The sequence below is a fragment of the Lithobates pipiens genome, unplaced genomic scaffold (assembly GCF_037356315.1).
Source record: "Lithobates pipiens isolate NorthernLeopardFrog02 unplaced genomic scaffold, aLitPip1_a1.2 Scaffold_13, whole genome shotgun sequence".
Taxonomy (NCBI): Eukaryota; Metazoa; Chordata; class Amphibia; order Anura; family Ranidae; genus Lithobates; species Lithobates pipiens.
In genome coordinates this window covers 330,071,676-330,094,464 of record NW_027507718.1, presented here as the reverse complement: position 1 = coordinate 330,094,464, position 22,789 = coordinate 330,071,676, and the positions used below count along the sequence as shown (strand labels likewise).

General features: G+C 44.1%; 1 protein-coding gene across 2 annotated transcripts in view; it reads right to left on the bottom strand.

The window, feature by feature from the left end:
* The window catches only part of LOC143975034 (uncharacterized), a 54,512-nt gene that overhangs the window by 15,671 nt on the left and 16,052 nt on the right, over positions 1-22,789 (bottom strand). The window contains exons 2-6 of one of the 2 annotated variants that reach the window (XM_077476971.1): positions 22,403-22,558; positions 4,358-4,432; positions 1,647-1,709; positions 1,453-1,533; positions 893-910 (exon numbers count right to left, since the gene is read on the bottom strand). In XM_077476971.1, coding sequence (XP_077333097.1) covers positions 893-910; positions 1,453-1,533; positions 1,647-1,709; positions 4,358-4,432; positions 22,403-22,558 — 393 coding nt within the window. The remainder of the gene's footprint in view (positions 1-892; positions 911-1,452; positions 1,534-1,646; positions 1,710-4,357; positions 4,433-22,402; positions 22,559-22,789) is intronic. The other variant, XM_077476972.1, reaches the window with a different exon arrangement.

The window sequence follows — 22,789 nt, the reverse complement described above, 5'->3', positions numbered from 1 at the left end:
TGTTTACAGTCAGGTCCATAAATATTGGGACATCAACACAATTCTAATCTTTTTGGCTCTATACACCACCACAATGGATTTGAAATGAACAAGATTTGCTTTAACTGCAGACGTTCAGCTTTAATTTGAGGGTATTTACATCCAAATCAGGTGAACGGTGTAGGAATTACAACAGTTTGTATATGTGCCTCCCACTTTTTAAGGGACCAAAAGTAATGGGACAATTGGCTGCTCAGCTGTTCCATGGCCAGGTGTGTGTTATTCCCTCATTATCCCATTTACAATGAGCAGATAAAAGTTCACCTGATTTGGATGTAAATACCCTCAAATTAAAGCTGAAAGTCTGCAGTTAAAGCACATCTTGTTCGTTTCATTTCAAATCCATTGGTGGTGTATAGAGCCAAAAAGATTAGAATTGTGTCGATGTCCTAATATTTATGGACCTGACTGTATGTCAATGCGTGTCACCCATGTGACTGTGTGCTTTGTATGTCTTTTGGTTACATACTGTTTTTTGATAAGTGATCTCAATAAAGTATTTCTACTGGTTACACTGCTGTTGGTCCTCTGGTGAAGGTGCTTTGGTGGGTTGTCTTTATTTGGTCTCCCTGGTATTATTAGGATTGCCTCATGATTTTGCATGCTGTTAAAGGATGACATGACTAAAGAAAGGTTGAGAAACGCTGGCCCAATACGTTGTACATGGGATTTTCATGGCAGCCACCTAGAGATGTAGGGAACTAGCATCCCCTGTTCACTCCTGCACTACTCATTCATGACTTCTGGTACAGAAGTGTGCCATGTGAATAGGGAGTGCTGGGTCCTTGCATCTCTGTCACATCAAACAACATGACCAAAGTAAATTAAATTAGAATGAGAGAGTAAGGCTTACCTGTAGTTTCTGAATGTTCTAAACAGAATAGAATGAAAAACAAAACAGCGTGAGAAAGAAATTATAAAGGTGTTGGGTATACAGTTATATATGGTTACCAGCCTCATGTTTACAATATTTTTCTATGGAGCATACAATAGATTTTGCTTTGCCCGCCAGTGTACACTATATATGAATGCACCCTAAAAGCCAAATCTGTTAATGGCAAGAAGATCCACAAACTGTCTTGATTCTGATGGAGTTGGAAGGATCAGACTATGATAAAAGAAGGCAGGCTTGACATTATGTGCAAAGCAGTTATTGTAAGTTTACACTTGCAGAAGCCCTTGCTGCCCCTTGCTGAAATTCACGTGAATGTTTCACATTCAGTAGGGCTACTGCCTACTGAATGTGACAAAGTGTAGAATTTTTGTTGCAGCCATGGCATGTGTAGAACCCCCTACAGCTGCTGTCTTTGGTTTAGGGGTACAGTAAAACTGCGGATCACTGGCTTTTTTTTTTATTCCCCTGGTAGCAAGTGTAAATGAGCCCTTACAGTATGAACCAAGTATTTCACGTACGTCCTAGAGGAGTTGTTGTGTCTTTTGTAGCTGTTGTTGAGTTGGTGGTGAAGAGTTCATCTGAAGTCGTTTCTGCAATGCCTATTAAAAAAAAAAAAAAAAATATATATATATATAGTATTATAGTATACTATTGCAAGACAGTATTGCAGTTTAATGCTACTGTGATTTACATTTGTAAACTGTGCACTTACCATTGTCAGGTGCTTTGGTATCTGCAGGCGAAGTGGAAAATTCAGGCTGTGTTATTGGTTCACCTGTTGAAAGTTGTGATGAGATATAAAAATATGTAATTGTTTGTGTTCCCACTTCTCAACTTTTAGAGCTCATTCAGATGAGTATATTAGTCCTGCCCTATGTGAAAAGTCACTGGCAGATTCATGTTTGTTTGCCCTAAAGCTGCCAGTAGGCAGCCCTTCGAGGTGGATGCACATGCAGTGGCTGCACAGACACAATTGCGTGTCAAAGTTTGACATGAGAATGAGGGTAAGAGTGGGTGCAGGGATCTGAAAGTAGACACCATGCATTCAGATCCATGCACCTACTGCTGTCCAATTTTGATGTAGCGCTAAAGAGCTGCTATAATTTAACTAGTTCTTTCCCAAAACAATGAATGAGCCCTAAGCTGAATTCCAAGCAGAAATAAAAGGCACAAATTAATGTAGCTCTAAATCCTATAATACATTACTGAATATGTGTCAACACTAAATCAATTTTTAGTATGTATGGCATCAAGTCAAATCTGTTGGAAAATGTCTTACCTGTAGATCCTGCCAGTATCAGCACTTCCTGTTTCAGGTTGACAGTACTAAGCCACTGCCTCACCAACAGCAGCAGCGTTATCAGTCTGCAGTGTTTGCTCCTTCAGTAGGCTGCTAGGCCAATTATGAGATCTGCGCATACCTCCTACAGACCTTATAGCCTCCCCAATGGCCAACAGAAGCAGCACATATGGCAGGCTGACAATGATGCCACTAGTTAGCAGCAGCTTAGTGTTGTAGGCCTGCAACAAATAATTACTGTATTTATCGGCGTATAACACACACAGGCGTATAACACGCACATTAATTTTAAGAGGGAAGTTTCAGGAAAAAAACGTACATTTTAAATAAGGAACTTTGAAGCAAAATAAGGGTCAGTGCCCATCTCCAACCTTACCATTGCCATCAATGCAGCCTGATCAATGACCATCTGCAGCCTCATCAGTCCACATCAATGCAGCCTCACCATTGCCTTCAATGCAGCAGCCTCACCATTGTCATCAATGCCTACCTGCAGCTTAGAGGGGACAGGGAGGATGGAGGGCGGATGTACAGGGCACTTGAGAGGTCAGATGTACAGGACAAGGGGTTGTAGATTAGGCTAAGGCACCTTTCACATTCCATCTGTACGTTTTATAGCCATCCTTTGATGGATGACAAATGGACAACAATGAATTCCTATGGGCATCATCCTTTTACATCAGTGTCTGTTTTCGTTTCCATTTTTTTAAACAGAACAAGTCTATATTTTTGTTCTGTTTAAAAAACAGAAGTGGACCTAAACGGATGTAAACATACAAATAGTTGTTTTTTGTATCAGTTGTTAGGAGTCAGCGCCAGATAATGATCCATTTACATCCATGTCCATTCAGTTACGATTTTTTAAACAGAATAGCCAATGTCCAGATCCATTAAAACGGAACAGATGTTAACGGATGAAAACGGATTCCTTCCGTTGTCTTCCGTTCCATTTATGTCAACTTTTTTTGTTTATACAATTATCACCACTGATTGTTTTTGCAAGGACTAATATAAACAGATGCAAAAACCGATGTAGATTGATGTAAACTGAATGGAACTGAAGTGAAAACTGATGTAAACTGAACTGAATTGAACTGAAGACAGATGTGCAAACTGATGTAAGGCTACTTTCACACTGGAGTGGGTGGGTGGGCGTCAACAGTAAAGCGGCGCTATTTTTAGTGCCACTTTACCGTTGTTTTAGTGGCGCTTTTCGGCCGCTAGCGGGGTGGTTTTAACCCCTGCTAGCGGCCGAAAAAGGGTTAAAACTGCACTTTGGTGGTATGGTGCCGCTGCCCCTTTGATTTCAATGGGCAGGGGAGCTTTAAGAACGGTGTATACACCATTCCTACGGTGCTGCAAAGATGCTGCTTGCAGGAGTTTTTTTACCATCCTGCAAGCGCACCACTCCCGTGTGAAAGCGGAAAGGCTCTTTACGGGCACTATGCAGGTGCTATCTTTAGCGCTGTAGCACCTGTAAAGCGCCTCAGTGTGAAAGTAGCCTAATCTGAATCGGTTTTTATTATCAAAAACTTGACTGCATGGATAATGCCCATATAAAAGGGGCCTAAGAGCGTAGAATCATTCTTTATACCCATTTGTAAGGATATTTTTTTCAATGTTAAAAATGTTTTTGATTTCATGTATATATTTATTTTTTAATTAAATTAAAAATATTCAACATTAGAAAGATTATAGAAATTATATAAATAAAGGAAAATCTAAAATGCTATTCCCATATGAAATTGCATTTTTTAAGTAATTAGAATTGCATTACTTCAATTTACTCTTTGCTGTAAAAAGCTATTTCCCCAAAATAAAGAAGCCTGCAGTTGCTAACATCTGCCATTAAAGTAAACTCAAACCTGATAATCTCAGATAAACTTTAACATGTTGATGTTGTTTCAAACTTGATTTGCAGTATTTTTAAAGCAGCAACTTTCATTAAAATAACGATGCACAATGCACAGGTCAAAATAAATGTCAGTCCATTTTAAATTATTAAAAAAACAGTGATTAGCACTATATTAGCAATTTTAATGACAATTCTAATTGGCGTTTTTTAAGGGAAAAAAACAGGGTAAGTCAATGTTATTATATAAATGTATAAATTACAAACTTACTATTGTCAGGTGCTTCACTAACTGTGTGAAAAACTGGAAGCACAGATCCACTTGTAGTTTCAGATGTTGCTTGGTCTGTGTTGAGTAATGTAAGAAATAAGGTAATTATTTTTCATTACTTTTTATTTCTATGGTGTGCAAAAAATAAGTCAATCATTTTATTCTACTCTAAATCATATGTGACCCAATTATTCTGAATGTAAAAGTCATGTAGATATTTGTAAATAGAGTTGGGCGAATGGTTTGGGCCAAGCAAAAGTTCAGACCGAACATCACCTGTTCGCTCGTTCGGCGAACACCAGAATTTCGACAGGTGTTTTGCCCGCTGAACGCCCTGCAATAACTGAACAGTGCATTCTAAGCCCTGATTGTGAATAGCTGGTTGTTAAAGCTGTCAATGGGCTTCCCCGCTGACAGCTGAATAAAAAAGAAAACAATTGCCAGCAATAAAAAAGTAAAAAAAAAAAACAGTGTGGGGGCCCCCCTTTCAAGTCTGGTACGAAATTTTAAGGGAAACCACACATCAACACTTTTTTTAAAAATTGCGTGGGGCCCCCCCCAAAATCCTAACCAGATCCTTATCCGAGTGAGCACCCCCCCCCCCGAACCATACAAGGCCAGATGCTCTCAACATGGACATCTGCCCCCCCACCCCAAGCACCTTGTCCCCATGTCGATGGGGCCAAGGGCCTCTTCCTGACAACCCTGGGCAGTGGTTGCGGAGATCTGAGGGTTGGGGGCTTATTGGAATCTAGAAAATAAAGTGTCATAAAGTAATAAAAACACAGAGACAGTTTTTGACAATCCCTTTATTAAAATATTAAAAAAAAAAACAATGTAGATTTATCATCAATCATGCCGCTATCCCTAACCCAAAAAAAGAAAAAAAAATTCTCTGCCGTCAACTAAGGGGCAGGGTGTCATCTGAAGGCACCACCCCCCTTGTGACTTCACCGACCGGTTAATGCTGGGTTGGTGACGTCAAAAGCCCCCCCAAAGCACCCCCACATGTTGAGGGTATGTCGCTCGCCCCCCCCTTTGCTGACCTGCCAGGCAGCATGATCCAATAAGGGTCTGGTATGGAATTCACGCTGTTATTTTTTAAGATTTTGGTGTGGGGTTCCCCTTAAAATCACTTTGTTTTTTTTTATATTTATTTTTTATTGTTTTTAAATCCGTTTTTCAAGGTAAGGTACAAAACAGAGCCTAATGGGCATACCCAGGCTCGCACACAACATAAGAACAAAACTAAAAGAGAACAAAAAAACACTATGATTAGAACACAAATGTAGCGCTACGCCCCGCAGGAGCTGCTTAAGTTTGTTCAGTCTGTTACTCTGCCTCTCAACCCCATTAACAGTCTCAGCCCCCTCTGGCACACCTGGCAATAGTGTGCAATGACCAATGAGAAACACACACACATTATGATAAAACACAGAAATTGTCTTTACTTATATTACTAATTACTAATATTTCTGTGAAAAGGTAACAGACAGTAGCAATAACTGGGATTAAGAGAAATATAGCTCAATACTATATTCAGGCTGCTTTCAGGGGATTCCAAACCTGAGAATGTCCCCAGGAGCAAAGGCACCCTTAAATAGCAAATAAATCACAATATGACACTTTGTATTGGATTGCTTACTTTTAGACCCCTTTCCCACTGAGCAGCTTTAGAGACGCCATGGCGCTAAAAATAGCACCTGCAAAGTGCCTCTCCTTTCACTCCAATGTGAAAGTTACTCAAAAAAAATTCTGCAAGCAGCATCTTTGAGGCACTGTAGGAGACCGCTGTGTGGGCAGCACAGTGGTGTAGTGGTTAGACCTAGCAGTAAGAAGGTCGCTGGTTCAAATCCCAACCACGACACTACCTGCCTGGAGTTTGCATGTTCTACCTGTGCCTGTGTGGGTTTCCTCCGGGTACTCCGGTTTCCTCCCACAATCCAAAGACATGCAGGTAGGTTAATTGGCTTCTGTCCAAAATTGGCCCTAGTATATGAATGGGGACCTTGGATTGTGGGCTCCTTGAGGATAGGGACCGATGTGGGTGTAGCAATGTACAGGGAAAGGGACAATTGTAGATACTCACTCAGGATGGACTGGTGTCTTTATTCAACCTAACTAACTATGAAACTATGAAACTAAAGCTTCAATGCGCTAAAGTGCTTTGCCGGGGCTTTTAACTCTTTTTCGGTCATTAGCGGGGGTTAAAGTGCCCGATAGTGACCGAAAAGTGCCGCAAAGACGACGTTTAAGTGCCGACACCCAGCACTGCTCAGTGTGAACGTGCCCTTACTCAAATTTGGCTTCATGAGTCCAGGCAGGTGGAGAGGAGAAGACTGACCCTATTTATGTCAGACCTCTCGCTTCTGTCTCCTGACACCACAGGCCCAACTACAAAAACGGTATTCAATTCACTATTTAATAGCTTAACTTCCCAGATAAACTGTCCCCACACACCCACTACATATACAGAGCCCTGAGTATGTGTGTGTGGGCCTATATGGCACTAGTAATTTCAGCCCCCTTGAAGAAGGATGAGGCTTTGTATCCTCAGCTAGCCGCTCTCATTGGTGCACTTAAATTCCTGAATAGCAGGGCCAAACAACACAACTGGCCCGGATTATCAAGTAAAGAATGCAAGATCTTCCTCAGAAAAGTGAAAGGACAATGGTGTCTATATACACTGTCTCTTTATCTGAATAGCCTGATGTCCTGGGGCACTACAAGTATCAGCAAGGTGACTAACAGAAATAATGTCTGTATGCAGTGTCCATTCAACTGTATCTGTGTGCAGTGTTCTTGTTTTCTGCAAATGGGGAAAAGCCCTCTCACCCAATTTTGCTGTCAAGGCCCAAACGAATGTCCTTCAACAGGCAGTCTCTTCTAGTGACCCGATTGGTCACCTCACACCGGAATGCCTCCCACCGTCAATGCAGAGGCATCTGGATGTGCACATGGGATCCCCCTCTTTCCGGCTGGATGTCCCAACTGGCTTGTGGATGACTGAAATCTTGCGGTGGACCGACCTGGGAGGCAGCACATCTTCCTTAGGTCTAATCTCTTGCTTCTGCCTCGTGGACTCTGACCATCTCCTCAAATCAGTAAGAGGGAGTCTCTGACCCAGCCCTCCCAATGTGCTTTTCTCCCACTTACCTCATTCACACGATATTTAGAATCTTGTCAGTCTTGTTGTATCTTTGTATGGATTTTAAGATCACATCACTTCCTGTAGCCTGTATCAGCATTCACTTCCTGTTAGGTCATCTCCCAGAAGCCATCACTTCCTTGTTGCATCACAGAAGATGGAGTGATAAGGTGTGTTCACCACTCTGGACCACACCTCCCTCATTACAATACCACCTTCCACCCACTTCTTATACAATCTGATTGAACAATCTCCTTTAGATCTCTCATCAGCTATGTAGTACAAGAGACTGCCTGATTTGCTACAAATTGAATGGAATGTTCAGGTGTGTCCTCTATTCCATAGTTCTGGTAAATCTAAAGGAAATTGTACAGAGATTCTACAATCAGGTTGCATAGTGTATGGCATCTTTATACAAGTACATAGGAGGGAGTGGACGTAGACACTCAGTCATGAGGCCTCATTCACATCTCCACCTAACAAAAACTCACATTCCCACATGTATTTGTTTTGTGTGTTTTGGAGTGTTATCACTCGTCATGCATAGGGCAACCCATTCACTTGAATAGACAGCCCTACGAACAACAACAAGCCCCAGAGAAGCTCCAGAACTATTACGTTAGTTTTCGGTGTGTTTGCCGCACTTGGGAAGCCTTTAACATGTGATGACCACACAAACATGATGTACATTTGCAGCATTTATGAAATGCATGGCAAAGTGCACATTTATCTCTTCAGTTTGCCATGCATTTGGAAACACACAGATGTGAATGGAGCCTCATTGTTCTTCTGTAAACACACCAATTTCACTTTCAGGCCCCATTCACATTCTAGAGTAGTGGAAGCGCAGGTTTTTTGTCTCGTTTTTCCAGTGTCACACATAGGGCAGCCAGTCATTTTCAACGGGCTGCGCTCCTCCTGGCAAGGTAGCTCATGGGACATTATTGTAAATTTGTTACTGCATTTGTCACCTGTTTTTTCATGTGGAAAAATGGCCATACACTATAAAATCTGATTCTCTTTACAATCTCCTTTAGATTTAACAAAACTCTATAATGGGAGGAAACACCATCTATCCAATCATTCTGTATCCATTCAGGCAGGCACTTGCACTACATCAGGGATGTCCTGTAGGCTGCATGTGGCCCCAGGGAATTTAGCATGCACCCTGAGCCAATCGGAAGGGACGCTGGGGAAGTCAGGCAAATTCACACATGGAGGAATGCCAGGGGTGCTGTGAAAACTTAGTTGATGTGTGAAGGTGTGCTAATGAGGACAGCTGGTAAACTCTTTACTGGGTCATACTGGCTGGTCCGTCCTGTGTGTCTGTCCTCTGTCTATCAGGAAGTTTCTGGAGGGATCTGCAAACTACAGCCATGGATGGAGGTAAGGGCTGGTCTTCAAAACCAAAGAAAACTTTTATTTTTGTGCAACAGAGGTACATTACTGGTATATTTGTACATAGGGGAGCTGGATTTTAGAAAAAAAAAGATGAACTTAGCCTTTAACTCATTGAATGATGAGATACACATTCTCCCGAAACTCATACACCCAGAAAACAATATCCACCTAGTGGAGCTTAATGGTAAAAAACCACGTTGGTAGCTGTGGTTATTTACAAATCAAATTACCGACTAGAGGTCATGATCACTTAGTGCCCCTGTTCCTCATTCCAGCACCCGGGTGTTGGCTGTTGCTTTTTCGCTGTCTGTGTTCACCTGTTAGCTGATTGATCTGGTCAGTCATCTGATATAAGCAAACCGTTTCACTTTAAGCATTATTAAAATCACTACTCCCGAAAAAACGCCAGTTTTTAAACATTTTTGTTGCATTGATACATGTCCCCTGGGGCAGGACCCGGGTCCCCAAACAATTTTTATGACAATACCATACATATAAGCCTTTAAAATTATCACTGTTGATTTCCCCCATAGACTTTTAAAGGGTGTTTCACAGCTTTCAAATTTGCCACGAACACCCAAAATTGTTCGGTGTTCGGCGAACAGCCAATGTTCGAGTCGAACATCAGTTCGTCTCGAACATAAAGCTCATCCCTGCTCCCAGGTATCAGACTAGGCATCGGGAGCATTTGTACAATTACTCGTGCAAATGCTCGGTATTGTCGTCCATACTGATACTAGTATCGGTATCTGCGCAACCCTAGTAATAACCCAAACAGGGGTTTTGCTGCTCGGTGAGGAGCCAGAGGGTTGACAAGTCCTAGCAGACACAAATCCACTGTCAATGGGATTTGAATGGTAGTGACGGTAAAAATAAATGTGGTTACCTCATTCCAATTTTTTTTTATCCGGGGACAGTTCCAGAATACATGAGTAAAGTCTGCTTAGGGTCAAGCACACCACCAGCAGGAAGCTGGAATAGATGGGTATATTTTGTGTAAACGCACTTGTGCGAAGTAAAATCTATGCATAATATTGAACTGAATGAGTCTGTCTTTAGCGGAAACCAGTTGGGAGAAAGAACACTTCCACATTTCTTCCCAGTCTTCTGTATCCAGTGCAGGGAAGTCCCTCACCCACTTGGCCTTAAGAGTTTTCAGTCCCCTGTGTATGTTGAGTAGTAATTCTTTATATATGTTAGACAAAGGTTTAACCATAGATTACTCTCTGAGTAAATCCTCCAGAGTCAAAGTATAGAAAGCCATTTGAGAATTCTCAAATTGAGTTTTGAAAGCATGTCTCGCCGTTTTTTTTTAAACATTTTTCTATTTTCTATTGTCGACAATGGTATTGTATTTCCGGCAATTTAAATGTAATTTCATAAATTCTTTGTTGAAGTATGTTCTATCCATGATACAGATGTGCCACTTTACAGGCAGACTAATGGGACCCCCCCCCGGAACTATATTTAAAGGAATCTTTCATTTTTATCATTTCACTTTAAGCATCATTAAAATCACTGCTCCTGAAAAAAGAATCTGTGCTTGCTAATGCCTTCCTAAGCGGGTAGAGATCGTGGTCAAGTGAAAACAGCATGAATTTGGTTCTCCTCCTTAGAAGCGAGCAAAAGCTACTGGCACAGTTAACTCTCTGTGTAAAATTGCACTTCACAACAATTCACCTTTTCCTAAATGTACTTAGCCCCCGTACACACGGTTGGACATTCTGATCACCAAATCCGTCAGATTTTTTCCGACGGATTTTGTCCGAAACTGGTGTTGCATACACACGGTCCGACAAAGTTGTGGGAAAATCCGATCGTTCGTAACGTGATGACGTTCATTCGTTACGAACGGAACTACGTTCAGGCTAGTAGCCAATAGCTTTGGTCTCGTAATTTGATCTGAGCATGCGTGGCACTTTTTCCGATTGAATTCTCTACATTCTCTACAATCCGATCAGATTTTTTTGTTTGAAAATTTGGGATCCTGCTCTCAAATTTTTTCCGTCTGAATTTCTGACGGAAAAAGTCCGATAGAGCCCACACACGATCAGATTTTCCAACAACATAATCCGATCGGACCTTTTCCGTCAAAATTTCCGACCATGTGTACAGGGCATTAGGCTTCTTCTGTCAGGTGCAGCACTTCTGAGGGAATACTGCAGAGCCTGTATCTCGCTACTCTAGCACAGCCATCTGGTCCCCTCAAACCGGTTGACCACTCAAGACTTCTCACTAGCATCCAGTAACTAATTTTCTACATAACTCTAAGCTTCTGTACTCCTGAGGATCCTCCTCTCTTCCTCTTTCCTGTGACATACAGGCTAGATCCATAGTTGCTCCGTGCTGTGATAACAGTCCCGGTTGCAAGGGAGTGGATTACGTTAAGAAACTCCCTCACTACCAGAGCACACGGTCATCCCTGCCAAGTCACACTGATCTTCCATTGGCTGGCAGCTATAGCACCAGACGCTCCTCTGGTTAGTCATGTCTATGGCAAAATAGCCTTTTACCCATCAGACTTTGCAACTTGATAACCCTTGTTAGTGTTCATTCCTGAACTCCACTTCATCCCCCATTTCAAGCCCCGTTCTTTTGTACACCTTTCATGCATCCCTTTTCCCAGGAATTTCAGACTGGGCATTCTCTTTGCATAAACTAAAACTTTACTGAAGTTGATGCAGTTTGCAGTCACATATAACAGTATCTTAAAACATGTTAACATATCTTAACTCAAACTGCCCATGAACTCCTGGGAGTCAACAGCCTTAACCCCTACCTAACCCCTGCTGGCCCAAAACAATGTTACACAATTCATACTAAACCATATTACAGCAGAAGCAAGGTACCGTATACGCTAATAGTCACCTGCCTACAAGCATATGGGCAGGCATCAACATAGCAAAATGGTTCCCCAGCACATGGGCCCGTACTATCTTGTATGTCAGTTACTACTGAACTAATAGTCTTCTTTAATAAAGGAGACCCCCAAAAAAATATGAATTTTAATTCAGAACTAAAAGTTCCTTTATGACAGTCTAAACAAGTCCCAAATCCACTCACAAGCCAAAAAAACTAATTTACCTTCCCTGATTGAGCCAAATCCCCCTTTATTTGTGCTTCTCACGCTCCTTGTCCAAGACACTGCAGTGCAAAGTGAGATCATTTCAGAATCAGAGGTGGTACTGTAAATTCAGGAAGCAGTGGGCAGTTCTAGGTTTAGCCAGGTGCTGATTGACAAGCTACAGCTTTGTGAATCAGTGGTGACAATGCTGACAGACATGCCCCCTGCAACATCTTCTCATCCTACTGTAGTGCAAGTAGACACAGCTTCAGGGCCGTCTTTAATATTGATTGGGCCCTGGGCAAAAATTTTCTTAGGGCCCCCCTCCCCCCATGCAATTTCACTCTCCACCTTCTCTGAGACATACAATAAATAGCAGCTAGACTTAAAATCAGTTTACTGTATCAGATCAGGCAGCGATTGAGATTAGTTGCCAGAGGTTACAGCATATTATTACTGCTTACTGACTGGTTGCTAGAGGTTACAGCACTCCTTAAGGCTCACTGATTAGTTGCTAGAGGTTACAGCACATGATTTCTGCTTGTTGATTGGCTGCTAGAGATTACTGTACAATAATACTGTTCACTGGTTGCTATAGGTTACAGCACATCATCTCCTCACTGCAGGGGGGCATGATATACATATGAATGCTGCATTATTAACATATCAATGCCATTGGCCTCAGCTAATTACATATGCATGCCACTGCTATTTACATATGAATGCCGGTTATTTACATGTAAACACAGGTCTGTAGGTGAGTCATCTGTACACAACAATAGGTCAGAGCTGGGCAGCAGCTATCAGGACACAGCACAGGACTAAAACCTCAAGGGACAAGGGAATGTAAACTGGGATAGTTGGCAAGTATGAGGCAGCTGCTTTGGGCCCCACAACAATGACAGGGCCCAGGGCAGCTGCCCCTTTTGCCCTGCCTTAAAGACGGCCCTGCACAGCTTACTTGAGAGTGACAACTCTGCTCTAAAATATACACACACAACCAGTGGCTGCATCTGATGTATGTCGGTGGCAGCAAAAGGGTTGAATGTATTTATACACTTATAAAACAGACAGCGTGTGGACATGATATGGAAGATACACAGGAAAAAAAATCAGTGCCCCGCAGGTACACAATGGGTTGATTAGGTAAGCATCATTTTGCAATTCACGTGGACCTATTATGCATACTTCTCAACCCTCCAGGATTCCATGGGACTGTCCTGGGATTTCAACAGAACTGTGGCATTCCACGGGCCTGGGCTGTCTCCTGGAACCACCCCCAGGTCTCTTGGTCTGTCCACTCATCATATACTGCCTAAACTGTTCTCCCATAAATGTCCACCACTCTACAGATCTCTGCTCAATGCTTCCAGTCTATGTCCCATTACCTCTGCTGCTAATCTACAGTTCCTTTGCTTCTGATCAGTCATGTGCTAACCTGGTGTACAGGGGGTGCGATATTGCAAAAGTGAACAGTCTGATTTTTTTGCACACCAGCCTATAGCAACTGCATTGTTCTCCATGAGAGCAGGTAAACAGGTTATCAATTTGGACAACCAACCCTGCTGGAAGCCTAGTGAGGAGATATATATCACATATGTACATATTTGATTTTCCTGTTTTTGCTTTACAGGACCTGTTCACACTGCTGCACCTCAAACTGAATGCACTTTCAGTGCCCTTTAAGAGGTTCTTGAATATGCATTATAGTGCCTTTCATTTTTACTTGTTCTTGTGCATTGTGCTGAGGCTGACAGCACACCACAGAAGACCAAAAATAAGACAAGCATTAAGCTGGATTGGAAAGCTACATTCGTGCACTATTCACAATCAATGATACTAAATACACCAATGCACATAACATGCATTTCCACAATGTCCAAGTGTTAATTACTTTTTTTTTTTATTACAGGTATTTATATAGCACCATCAATTTATGGGTCCTCAATGAGTGTTAAGTGGAGGGAGTGGGGTTAATCCAACCATCACCAATGCCTGTAAAGGGGTAAGGGGCAATTTCTTCTCACAGATCAACAGTTCCACGGGAGGGGAATTCTTCCTGCTACTGATGCAGATGCTGGAAGGGCTGATTCTTTTTTTTAAATTAGATTTTATTTAAAAAGATTCTTACATCTACTATTCAACAAAGAGTCATACAGCTGTGCAGGGCTGCACAGAAACACATAAAATGAAAAAATAACTAAAAACTAAAGTGGCATTCTTGCTTCAACTGACGTTGAGAAAGGGGAATTCTTTCACTACTAACCACAGTCACTTTTTCCTCCCACTGACTCTAGGACCTTTGCGCCTCCACTGACCAGCAGGTGGCACAATGTTACATGGTACTCCTAACCTTTTCACTCTGTGTCTTGTACTGTGATGGATGGTACACTCCTACATCCATGCAATCTCTGCATTCTGTATGTTGTACATTACATACTCCTGAGTAGGGATGAGCTTCGTGTTCGAGTCGAACGTATGTTCGACTCGAACATTGGCTGTTCGTCCGTTCGGCGAAATCCGAACTCTTGGTCCGTTCGCGTCAAAATTCGTGTGGCGCGCACGGCCCACAATGCACTGCGATGGCGCAGTGCATTGCTGGCTCGTGATTGGCCAAGCATGCACTGTGACCCCGCATGCTTGGCCAATCGCATCGCCAGCAGCGAGGAGAGCCATGATTGGCCACAGGCATCCTGCCTGTGGCCACTTATAGCTCAGGCTGTGTAGTGCACGCCCCACACTATATAAGGCCGCCTTTGAGGCGGCCTTGTGCAGTGTGTTGGCGTCTGAAGCAGTGGGTGTTCTGTGTACCTTCAACACAGTTACACACCGATCGTTTTTGGCTGATTTCCTATCTTGCTCTTGTGTAGTGGTTATTGTCTGTGCCCTGAACGCAGTATACACCACTATATTCACCTCACCTATATAGCTAGTGATCTAGCTTTAATAATAGAGCTTGCAGTCAGTAGTGTTAGGAGATAGTGCGTGCTGTCTGCGTGCTCTGTACCCAGTACATACCGCTATAATCCACCTACATAGCTGTTCTCTATTTGAGCCCAATTGCCATCTGCAGGAGTTATTGGAAGTTGTGTGTGCTTCCAGCACAGCACAGTATACATCTGTATATACCCCTTTAACTCTGCTGTTTTCTGGTTATTGTCTGCGTGCCCTGACCGCAGTATACACCGTGATATTCACCTCACCTATATAGCTAGTGGTCCATCTTTAATAATAGAGCTTGCAGTCAGTAGTGTCAGGAGATAGTGCGTGCTGTCTGCGTGCTCTGTACCCAGTACATACCGCTATAATCCACCTACATAGCTGTTCTCTATTTGGGCCCAATTGTCATCTGCAGGAGTTATTGGAAGTTGTGTGTGCTTCCAGCACAGCACAGTATACATCTGTATATACCCCTTTAACTCTGCTGTTTTCTGGTTATTGTCTGCGTGCCCTGACCGCAGTATACACCGTGATATTCACCTCACCTATATAGCTAGTGGTCCATCTTTAATAATAGAGCTTGCAGTCAGTAGTGTCAGGAGATAGTGCGTGCTGTCTGCGTGCTCTGTACCCAGTACATACCGCTATAATCCACCTATATAGCTGTTCTCTATTTGAGCCCAATTGCCATCTGCAGGAGTTATTGGAAGTTGTGTGTGCTTCCAGCACAGCACAGTATACATCTGTATATACCCGTTTATCTCTGCTGTTCTATAAAAAAGGCATCTGCAGGAGTTAGTGGGTGTTGTGTGCCTCCAGCACAATATAAACTACCCAACTACTGTTTTACCCAACTCCCTTCAGGCCATTACCATGTCTGGAAGGCCAGCAAGGAGAGGCAGACAGGCGCGAGCCGATAAAAGAGGGCAAGCAGGCTCTGTGTCTAGAGACAACAGTGCTGGTCGTGGACGCGGTGCATTGTCATCAGCACGTGGCCATGGGACATGCTTGTCCTTCTTTTCTGCAGCTGGACATGTTGAACCGCAACATGCCAACGACTTGGTAGAGTGGATGACCAAGCCCTCTTCATCCTCCTCATCCTCTCTCACCCAGTCTCAGGGTAGTAGCAAAGCAGCTGCCAACGCATCGTCTTCCCTCCTCTCAATGTCATCATCAGTGACTCCTTCCCTAGACCCACCACGTCCTCCTGAGGAGTCTCCTGAACTCTTTGAGCACAGTGTTGGGTACATGCTCCAGGAGGATGCCCAGCGTTTGGTGGGCTCTGATGATGACACTCAGCTAGAGGAAGGCAGTAGCGTGAGCGCAGAGAGAGGGGATGCTCAAGAAGGACAGCAATCTGGCAGTCATGTTCCACAAGCTGAAGAGGGGAAGAGCGATGAAGAGGGGAAGAGCGATGAAGAGGGAGGGGATGATGAGGGCACTGACTCCACGTGGGTGCCTGGAAGGAGGGAGGAGGAGGAGGAGGAGACACATGTCCAACGAGGCAGGATGCCCTCCGGGGGCCAGCTTAGGGGCAGCACACCGACTGAATCACACCGCAGAGCTCCGCCTGCGCAGAGCGCTTCCTCTGCGCGTTATTCTAAAAGTTCTTTGGTGTGGGCCTTTTTTGAGACGAGTGCATCAGATCTCACCGCTGCTATTTGCAACATATGCCTCAAGCGTATCTCACGTGGCCAAAACATCAGCCGCTTGGGCACCACATGCTTGACCAGACATATGTTGACCTGCCATGCAGCTCGTTGGCAAGCGTACCTCAAAGACCCACACCAAAGAACAAAGCGGACCTCTCCTTGCTCCTCATCAGCTGGCATCTCCAACCCCACTAGACCGTCAGTCCTCTCTGAAACCTGCTCTGAGAGGAATGAAGGTGTAGAATTAGGTGTGTCACAGCCAAATGCTTCCGGGAACTCTGCTAGTGGTACATCCACATCCGATTATAGCAGGCAAATGTCCCTGCCCCAGCTGCTGGACCGGCGGAAGAAGTTTACTCCCAGCCATCCACATGCCCAGCGGTTGAATGCTAGCTTGGCTAAATTGCTAGCACTTCAACTGCTGCCTTTTCAGTTGGTAGACTCGGCCCCCTTCCGTGAGTTTGTACAATGTGCGGTTCCTCAGTGGCAGGTCCCCAAACGCCACTTTTTCTCACGGAAGGCGATGTCCTTGCCTCGCTGGACAGGGTGGTCAGCGGTAAGGTGCATATTACCGCTGACTCATGGTCCAGCAGGCATGGACAGGGACGTTACCTGTCTTTCACGGCCCATTGGGTCACTCTTCTGGCTGCTGGGAAGGATGCAGGACAAGGTGCAGTAGTGTTGGAGGTTGTTCCGCCACCACACCTCCAAAATGCTACTATTGGTTGTGACACACCTCTCTCCTCCACCCCCTCCTCTTCTTCTTCCTCCATGGCCTCTTCCAGTGCTCTGTCCTCAGAACCAGCGGTGCTCCGTAGGCGTTCCAGGGGCTACGCAAGTACGCAGGCAAAGCGATGCCATGCCGTGCTTGCGCTGGTTTGTTTGGGGGACAGGAGCCACACTGGGGCGGATGTTTTGTCAGCTCTGCAGGGGCAGGCCGAGAGGTGGTTGATGCCACGCCAGCTTAAGCCAGGAATGGTGGTTTGCGACAATGGCACCAACCTCCTCTCCGCCCTCCGACAGGGACAACTGACCCATGTGCCCTGTGTAGCTCACGTCCTTAACCTGGTGGTGCAGCGGTTCTTGGGCAGGTACCCCGGCTTACATGATGTCCTGAAGCAGGCCAGGAAAGTCTGTGTGCATTTCCGCCGATCATTTAATGCCTGTGCTCGGCTGGCTGAGCTCCAAAAGGAGTTGAACCTGCCCAAGAACCGCCTTATATGTGACATGCCCACCAGATGGAACTCAACATTGGCCATGCTGCAGCGGCTGCACACGCAGCAGAGGGCCATCAATGAGTACCTGTGCGACTACGGCACCAGGACAGGGTCAGGGGAGCTTGGTTTTTTCTCACCACGCCAGTGGGGCATGATCAGGGATGCATGCACTGTCCTGTCACCGTTTGAGGAGGCCACAAGGATGGTGAGCAGTGACAGTGCATGCATCAGTGACACTGTACCTCTTGTCCACCTCTTGGAGCATACGCTGCGTGGAATAATGGACAGGGCACTTGAGGCAGAACAGAGGCAGGAAGAGGAGGACTTCCTTGCCTCTCAAGGCCCCCTTTATCCAGACAGTGTTCCTGCTGTGCCACCCATCACACAGGAAGAGGGTGAGGAGGAGGAAGAGGAGGAGGAGGATGATTGTGTCAGCATGGAGGTGGAGGCTGGCACTCAACATCAGCAGCAGCAGTCTTATAGGGATGATTTACAGTCCCAAGAAACACGTGGACTTGTACGTGGCTGGGAGGAGGTAGCTGCGGATCATGTTGTCCTTAGTGACCCAGAGGACTCCGGACCGAATGCCTCAGCTAACCTACGCTGCATGGCCTCCCTGATCCTGCAAAGCCTGCGGAAGGATCCTCGTATTCTTCGGATCAAGGAGAGGGACCATTACTGGCTGGCCACTCTCCTTGATCCACGGTACAAGGGTAAGGTTGCCGACCTTATCTTGCCATCGCAGAGGGAGCAGAGGATGAGACATCTCCGGGAGGCCTTGCAGAAAGCTCTGTGCAACGCGTTCCCAGAGACTGGGAGGTCACAAACTCCTGGTCCTGGACAACGTGTTGCTGAGGCATCAGTCAGAAGGAGCGGTGGAGAAGGTGGCCGTCTGACTGATGCTTTCAGACAATTTTTTAGTCCGCAGCCCCAAGGTATGATTGGTTCCAGCACCCATCGCCAGCGTCTAAGTTACATGGTGCAGGAATACCTAGGGGCAAGGTCAGACTTGGACACTTTTCCCACTGAAAATCCTCTGGCTTACTGGGTCTTGAGGATGGATCACTGGCCAGAGCTTGCACAGTATGCAATTGAGCTACTGGCCTGTCCTGCATCCAGCGTTCTTTCGGAACGCACCTTCAGTGCTGCTGGTGGCTTTGTTACCGATCACAGGGTGCGCCTGTCCACCAAATCAGTTGATCGACTGACCTTCATCAAGATGAATCAGTCTTGGATCACCCACAGCTACCAAGCACCTGAAGCTGATGTAACCGAATAATTTTTTTTGAAATACCACATCCCTTCAAGACTGCCTATGCTGATGCTGAGTGACTGTCCTGTTATGTTGATTGTCTATCCTCTTCCTCCTCCGCTGATATGTTGGAAGAACATTTTTGGTTCTGGGTGATGCCAGCAGCCCAATTTTTCTGCCCCTGTTTAACAGGGGCGTTTAATTACAATTTTTGATGCAATGCTTTGCAGCAGGGCTAATTCCTGCAATAAAACTAGAGTATATGGCAGAGGTTGGAGTGTGGTGGCACCAGCACCAGTGCCTAAGGCCCAATTTTTCTGCCCCTCTTTAACAGGGGCGTTTAATTACAATTTTTGATGCAATGCTTTGCAGCAGGGCTAATTCCTGCAATAAAACTAGAGTATATGGCAGAGGTTGGAGTGTGGTGGCACCAGCACCAGTGCCTAAGGCCCAATTTTTCTGCCCCTGTTTAACAGGGGCGTTTAATTACAATTTTTGATGCAATGCTTTGCAGCAGGGCTAATTCCTGCAATAAAACTAGAGTATATGGCAGAGGTTGGAGTGTGGTGGCACCAGCACCAGTGCCTAAGGCCCAATTTTTCTGCTCCTGTTTAACAGGGGCGTTTAAGTACAATTTTTGATGCAATGCTTTGCAGCAGGGCTAATTCCTGCAATAAAACTAGAGTATATGGCAGAGGTTGGAGTGTGGTGGCACCAGCACCAGTGCCTAAGGCCCAATTTTTCTGCCCCTGTTTAACAGGGGCATTTAAGTACAATTTTTGATGCAATGCTTTGCAGCAGGGCTAATTCCTGCAATAAAACTAGAGTATATGGCAGAGGTTGGAGTGTGGTGGCACCAGCACCAGTGCCTAAGGCCCAATTTTTCTGCCCCTGTTTAACAGGGGCGTTTAATTAAAATTTTTGATGCAATGCTTTGCAGCAGGGCTAATTCCTGCAATAAAACTAGAGTATATGGCAGAGGTTGCAGTGTGATGGCACCAGCACCAGTGCCTAAGGCCCAATTTTTCTGCCCCTGTTTAACAGGGGCGTTTAAGTACAATTTTTGATGCAATGCTTTGCAGCAGGGCTAATTCCTGCAATAAAACTAGAGTATATGGCAGAGGTTGCAGTGTGATGGCACCAGTGCCTAAGGCCCAATTTTTCTGCCCCTGTTTAACAGGGACATGTAATTACAATTCTTGATATAATATTTCACAGGAGGGCCCCTTTCTGTGCCCACCCAGAGTAACGGTGAGGACTTATAGTGTTGTGGCACCAGCACCACAACCACCAAAGGTCAATTTTTCTACCACTGTTCAACAATGGCATGTAATTACAATTCTTGATATAATCGTTCACAGCAGGGCACTCCAGCACCCACCAAGAGTCACTTTGAGGGCTTACAATGTTGTGGCAAAACCAACACCTTGTTCCGCCATTTCTGCAGAGCATATAGGGCAGGCCCCTACTTTCAAACATCCAATTTACAAACATCTCCTACTTGCAAACGGAAGGAGACAACAGCAAGTGAGATGAAAAAAGAAGGATGACAAAACAAATTATACAGGGGTGATAACCCTTCCCTATGTTTTCCAAAAAGCTTAAAAATAGTTTTTTTGACTGGAGCTACACTTTAAAAATGTACCAGTTGAAAATTACAAACAGATTTAACTTAACACAACAAACCTACACAGTCCCTGTCTTGTTTGCACCGCCTGTATACTGCTGTTCTGAGTATATAGGCCCTGGGAGCCACACGCATTTCCTTTTTTTAATATGGGTACGGGGTTCCCCTTAATATGCGTACAAGACCCAAATAGGCTGGTAATGGGCAGGGAGGGCTACCCATGCCATTTTTCTCAATGATTTTCAACCATATTGCAGGAACCAGATATAACATTAAAACCGCAAGCAGTTTTAAATGGTGTTATTTCCGTTTAATGTCATTTTGTGCAGGGACTGTTCTAAACACGGGAAACACGTGGCACTTCACAGGCATACTACAGACACCCCCCAGGCACCATATTTAAAGGAATATTTCACTTATTTTTTTCACTTTAATCGTCATTAAAATCAGTGCTCCCGCCAAAACGGCCATTCTTAAAAACATTTTAGGCATTGACCCATGTCCCCTGGGGCAGGAGCCAGGTCCCCAAACCCTTTTTAGGACAGTATCTTGCATATTAGCCGTTAAAATTAGCACTTTCCATTTCGAACGTTCGAGTCCCATAGACTTCAATGGGGTTCTAACGTTCGTAACGAACGTGGGGTCCATTCGAGTGCTGCATTTTTTTATGCTGCGATTTATGTTTTATACTTCTGACTGCTGCACTCTGTAAGCTGTCATTACACATTACATACACATGACCACGGTGTTTTTTTGTCTCAACAGTTAAAATTGACCTTTACCCCCTTCACGTCAGAATACAGCATTGTGAAATCATCCTATAGTGATAGAAAAATATATATTTTTGCTTCCTTTACTGGGCTCCCACTTCCCTTATGCATTGGTGAAACAGTCAGGGCCAGAAAGATGCCCCCTAGGAAGGCTGTGTCTTCCAAAGAGATCTCTAGTCCTAACTGTGGAATAACATTTTTTTTTCAGACTAGTGCAATCTCATACTGTGCAAGATGAGGAACATTGCAACATTTGCCTATTCTCACGCATGTGCTGTGCAACATTACAATCATATGGCCGACAAATTATGTCATGCACCTCATCTTGCACATGTGCAGTATTGGAATATTTTTATTTTTTAAATGACAGCACGGGTTTCCAACCAGCAGGAGACAAAGATCTCTGAGACTAGGGAAATTAGGCTAGAAGGATGCAGGTAAGTACTGTAATGTATTTAGATAGTCAGGCTTATTAGATGGGAGGAGTCAGCTTTAATGGTTGTTCTGTAGCCCCCCACTATTTAATGAAGATCTTCTTAAAGGTAGGATCAAAGCGTTAGCTGTCTGTCTATAGTCTGTGCACAGAAAGGCATGTGTGGTGAAAAAGTTTCAGTTTAAAAGAAATATCCTTTGTACTGAGGTTTATTCATGTATGTAAGACTCTCGTTAGTGCCACTGTAATTAAGGAGTATTTTGTGAGCACAAGGACTGTGGCTTAACAGAGTATGCAAAGCCATCACCAATATTCGGCAACCATGTCCACTTTTTGTCAAGGAGTGTTGCATGCACCACAGCCCTTTATCTCCCTGGGGTGTCCCTCTTTCTCAAGTTCTAAAATTGGAAGATATGAATTATGTAATACCAACATACTGTATACATGGATGAATAGCTAAAAGTGTAAGAATTTACAATAATATTTTTGCAAAATCAAAGCCACATTTTCCTCAAGAAATATTTTAATCTATACAGCTTACCTATAGGTTTTTCTGTAGATGTATTCTGACTCTGAAAGTCATATATAGATGTACTATTTGTGACTGTTATGGTTGTACTCTTTAGGTCAGCGCGTGTTGAGGAACCTGTAACAGAACCATCCACCAGCAAGATTTGTGAAACTCCTAAAAATAGCCCTATAATTGAAACAGAGAGAATCGAACTTCAGAAAGTTAAGAAACTTTGATCATTGTTCTTACAATAAGAGTTTTTTCAGTTTTATAAACTCTCTGCAAATAAAAGAGTATAGAATGTCAAAGATATCAACAAACCCTATTCAATCCATGGATATGTTCCAAATTATAAATATTTTATTTAAGAAGTAATGTCATTACTAAGGAATCAGTATATTATTAAGTTAATGTCAT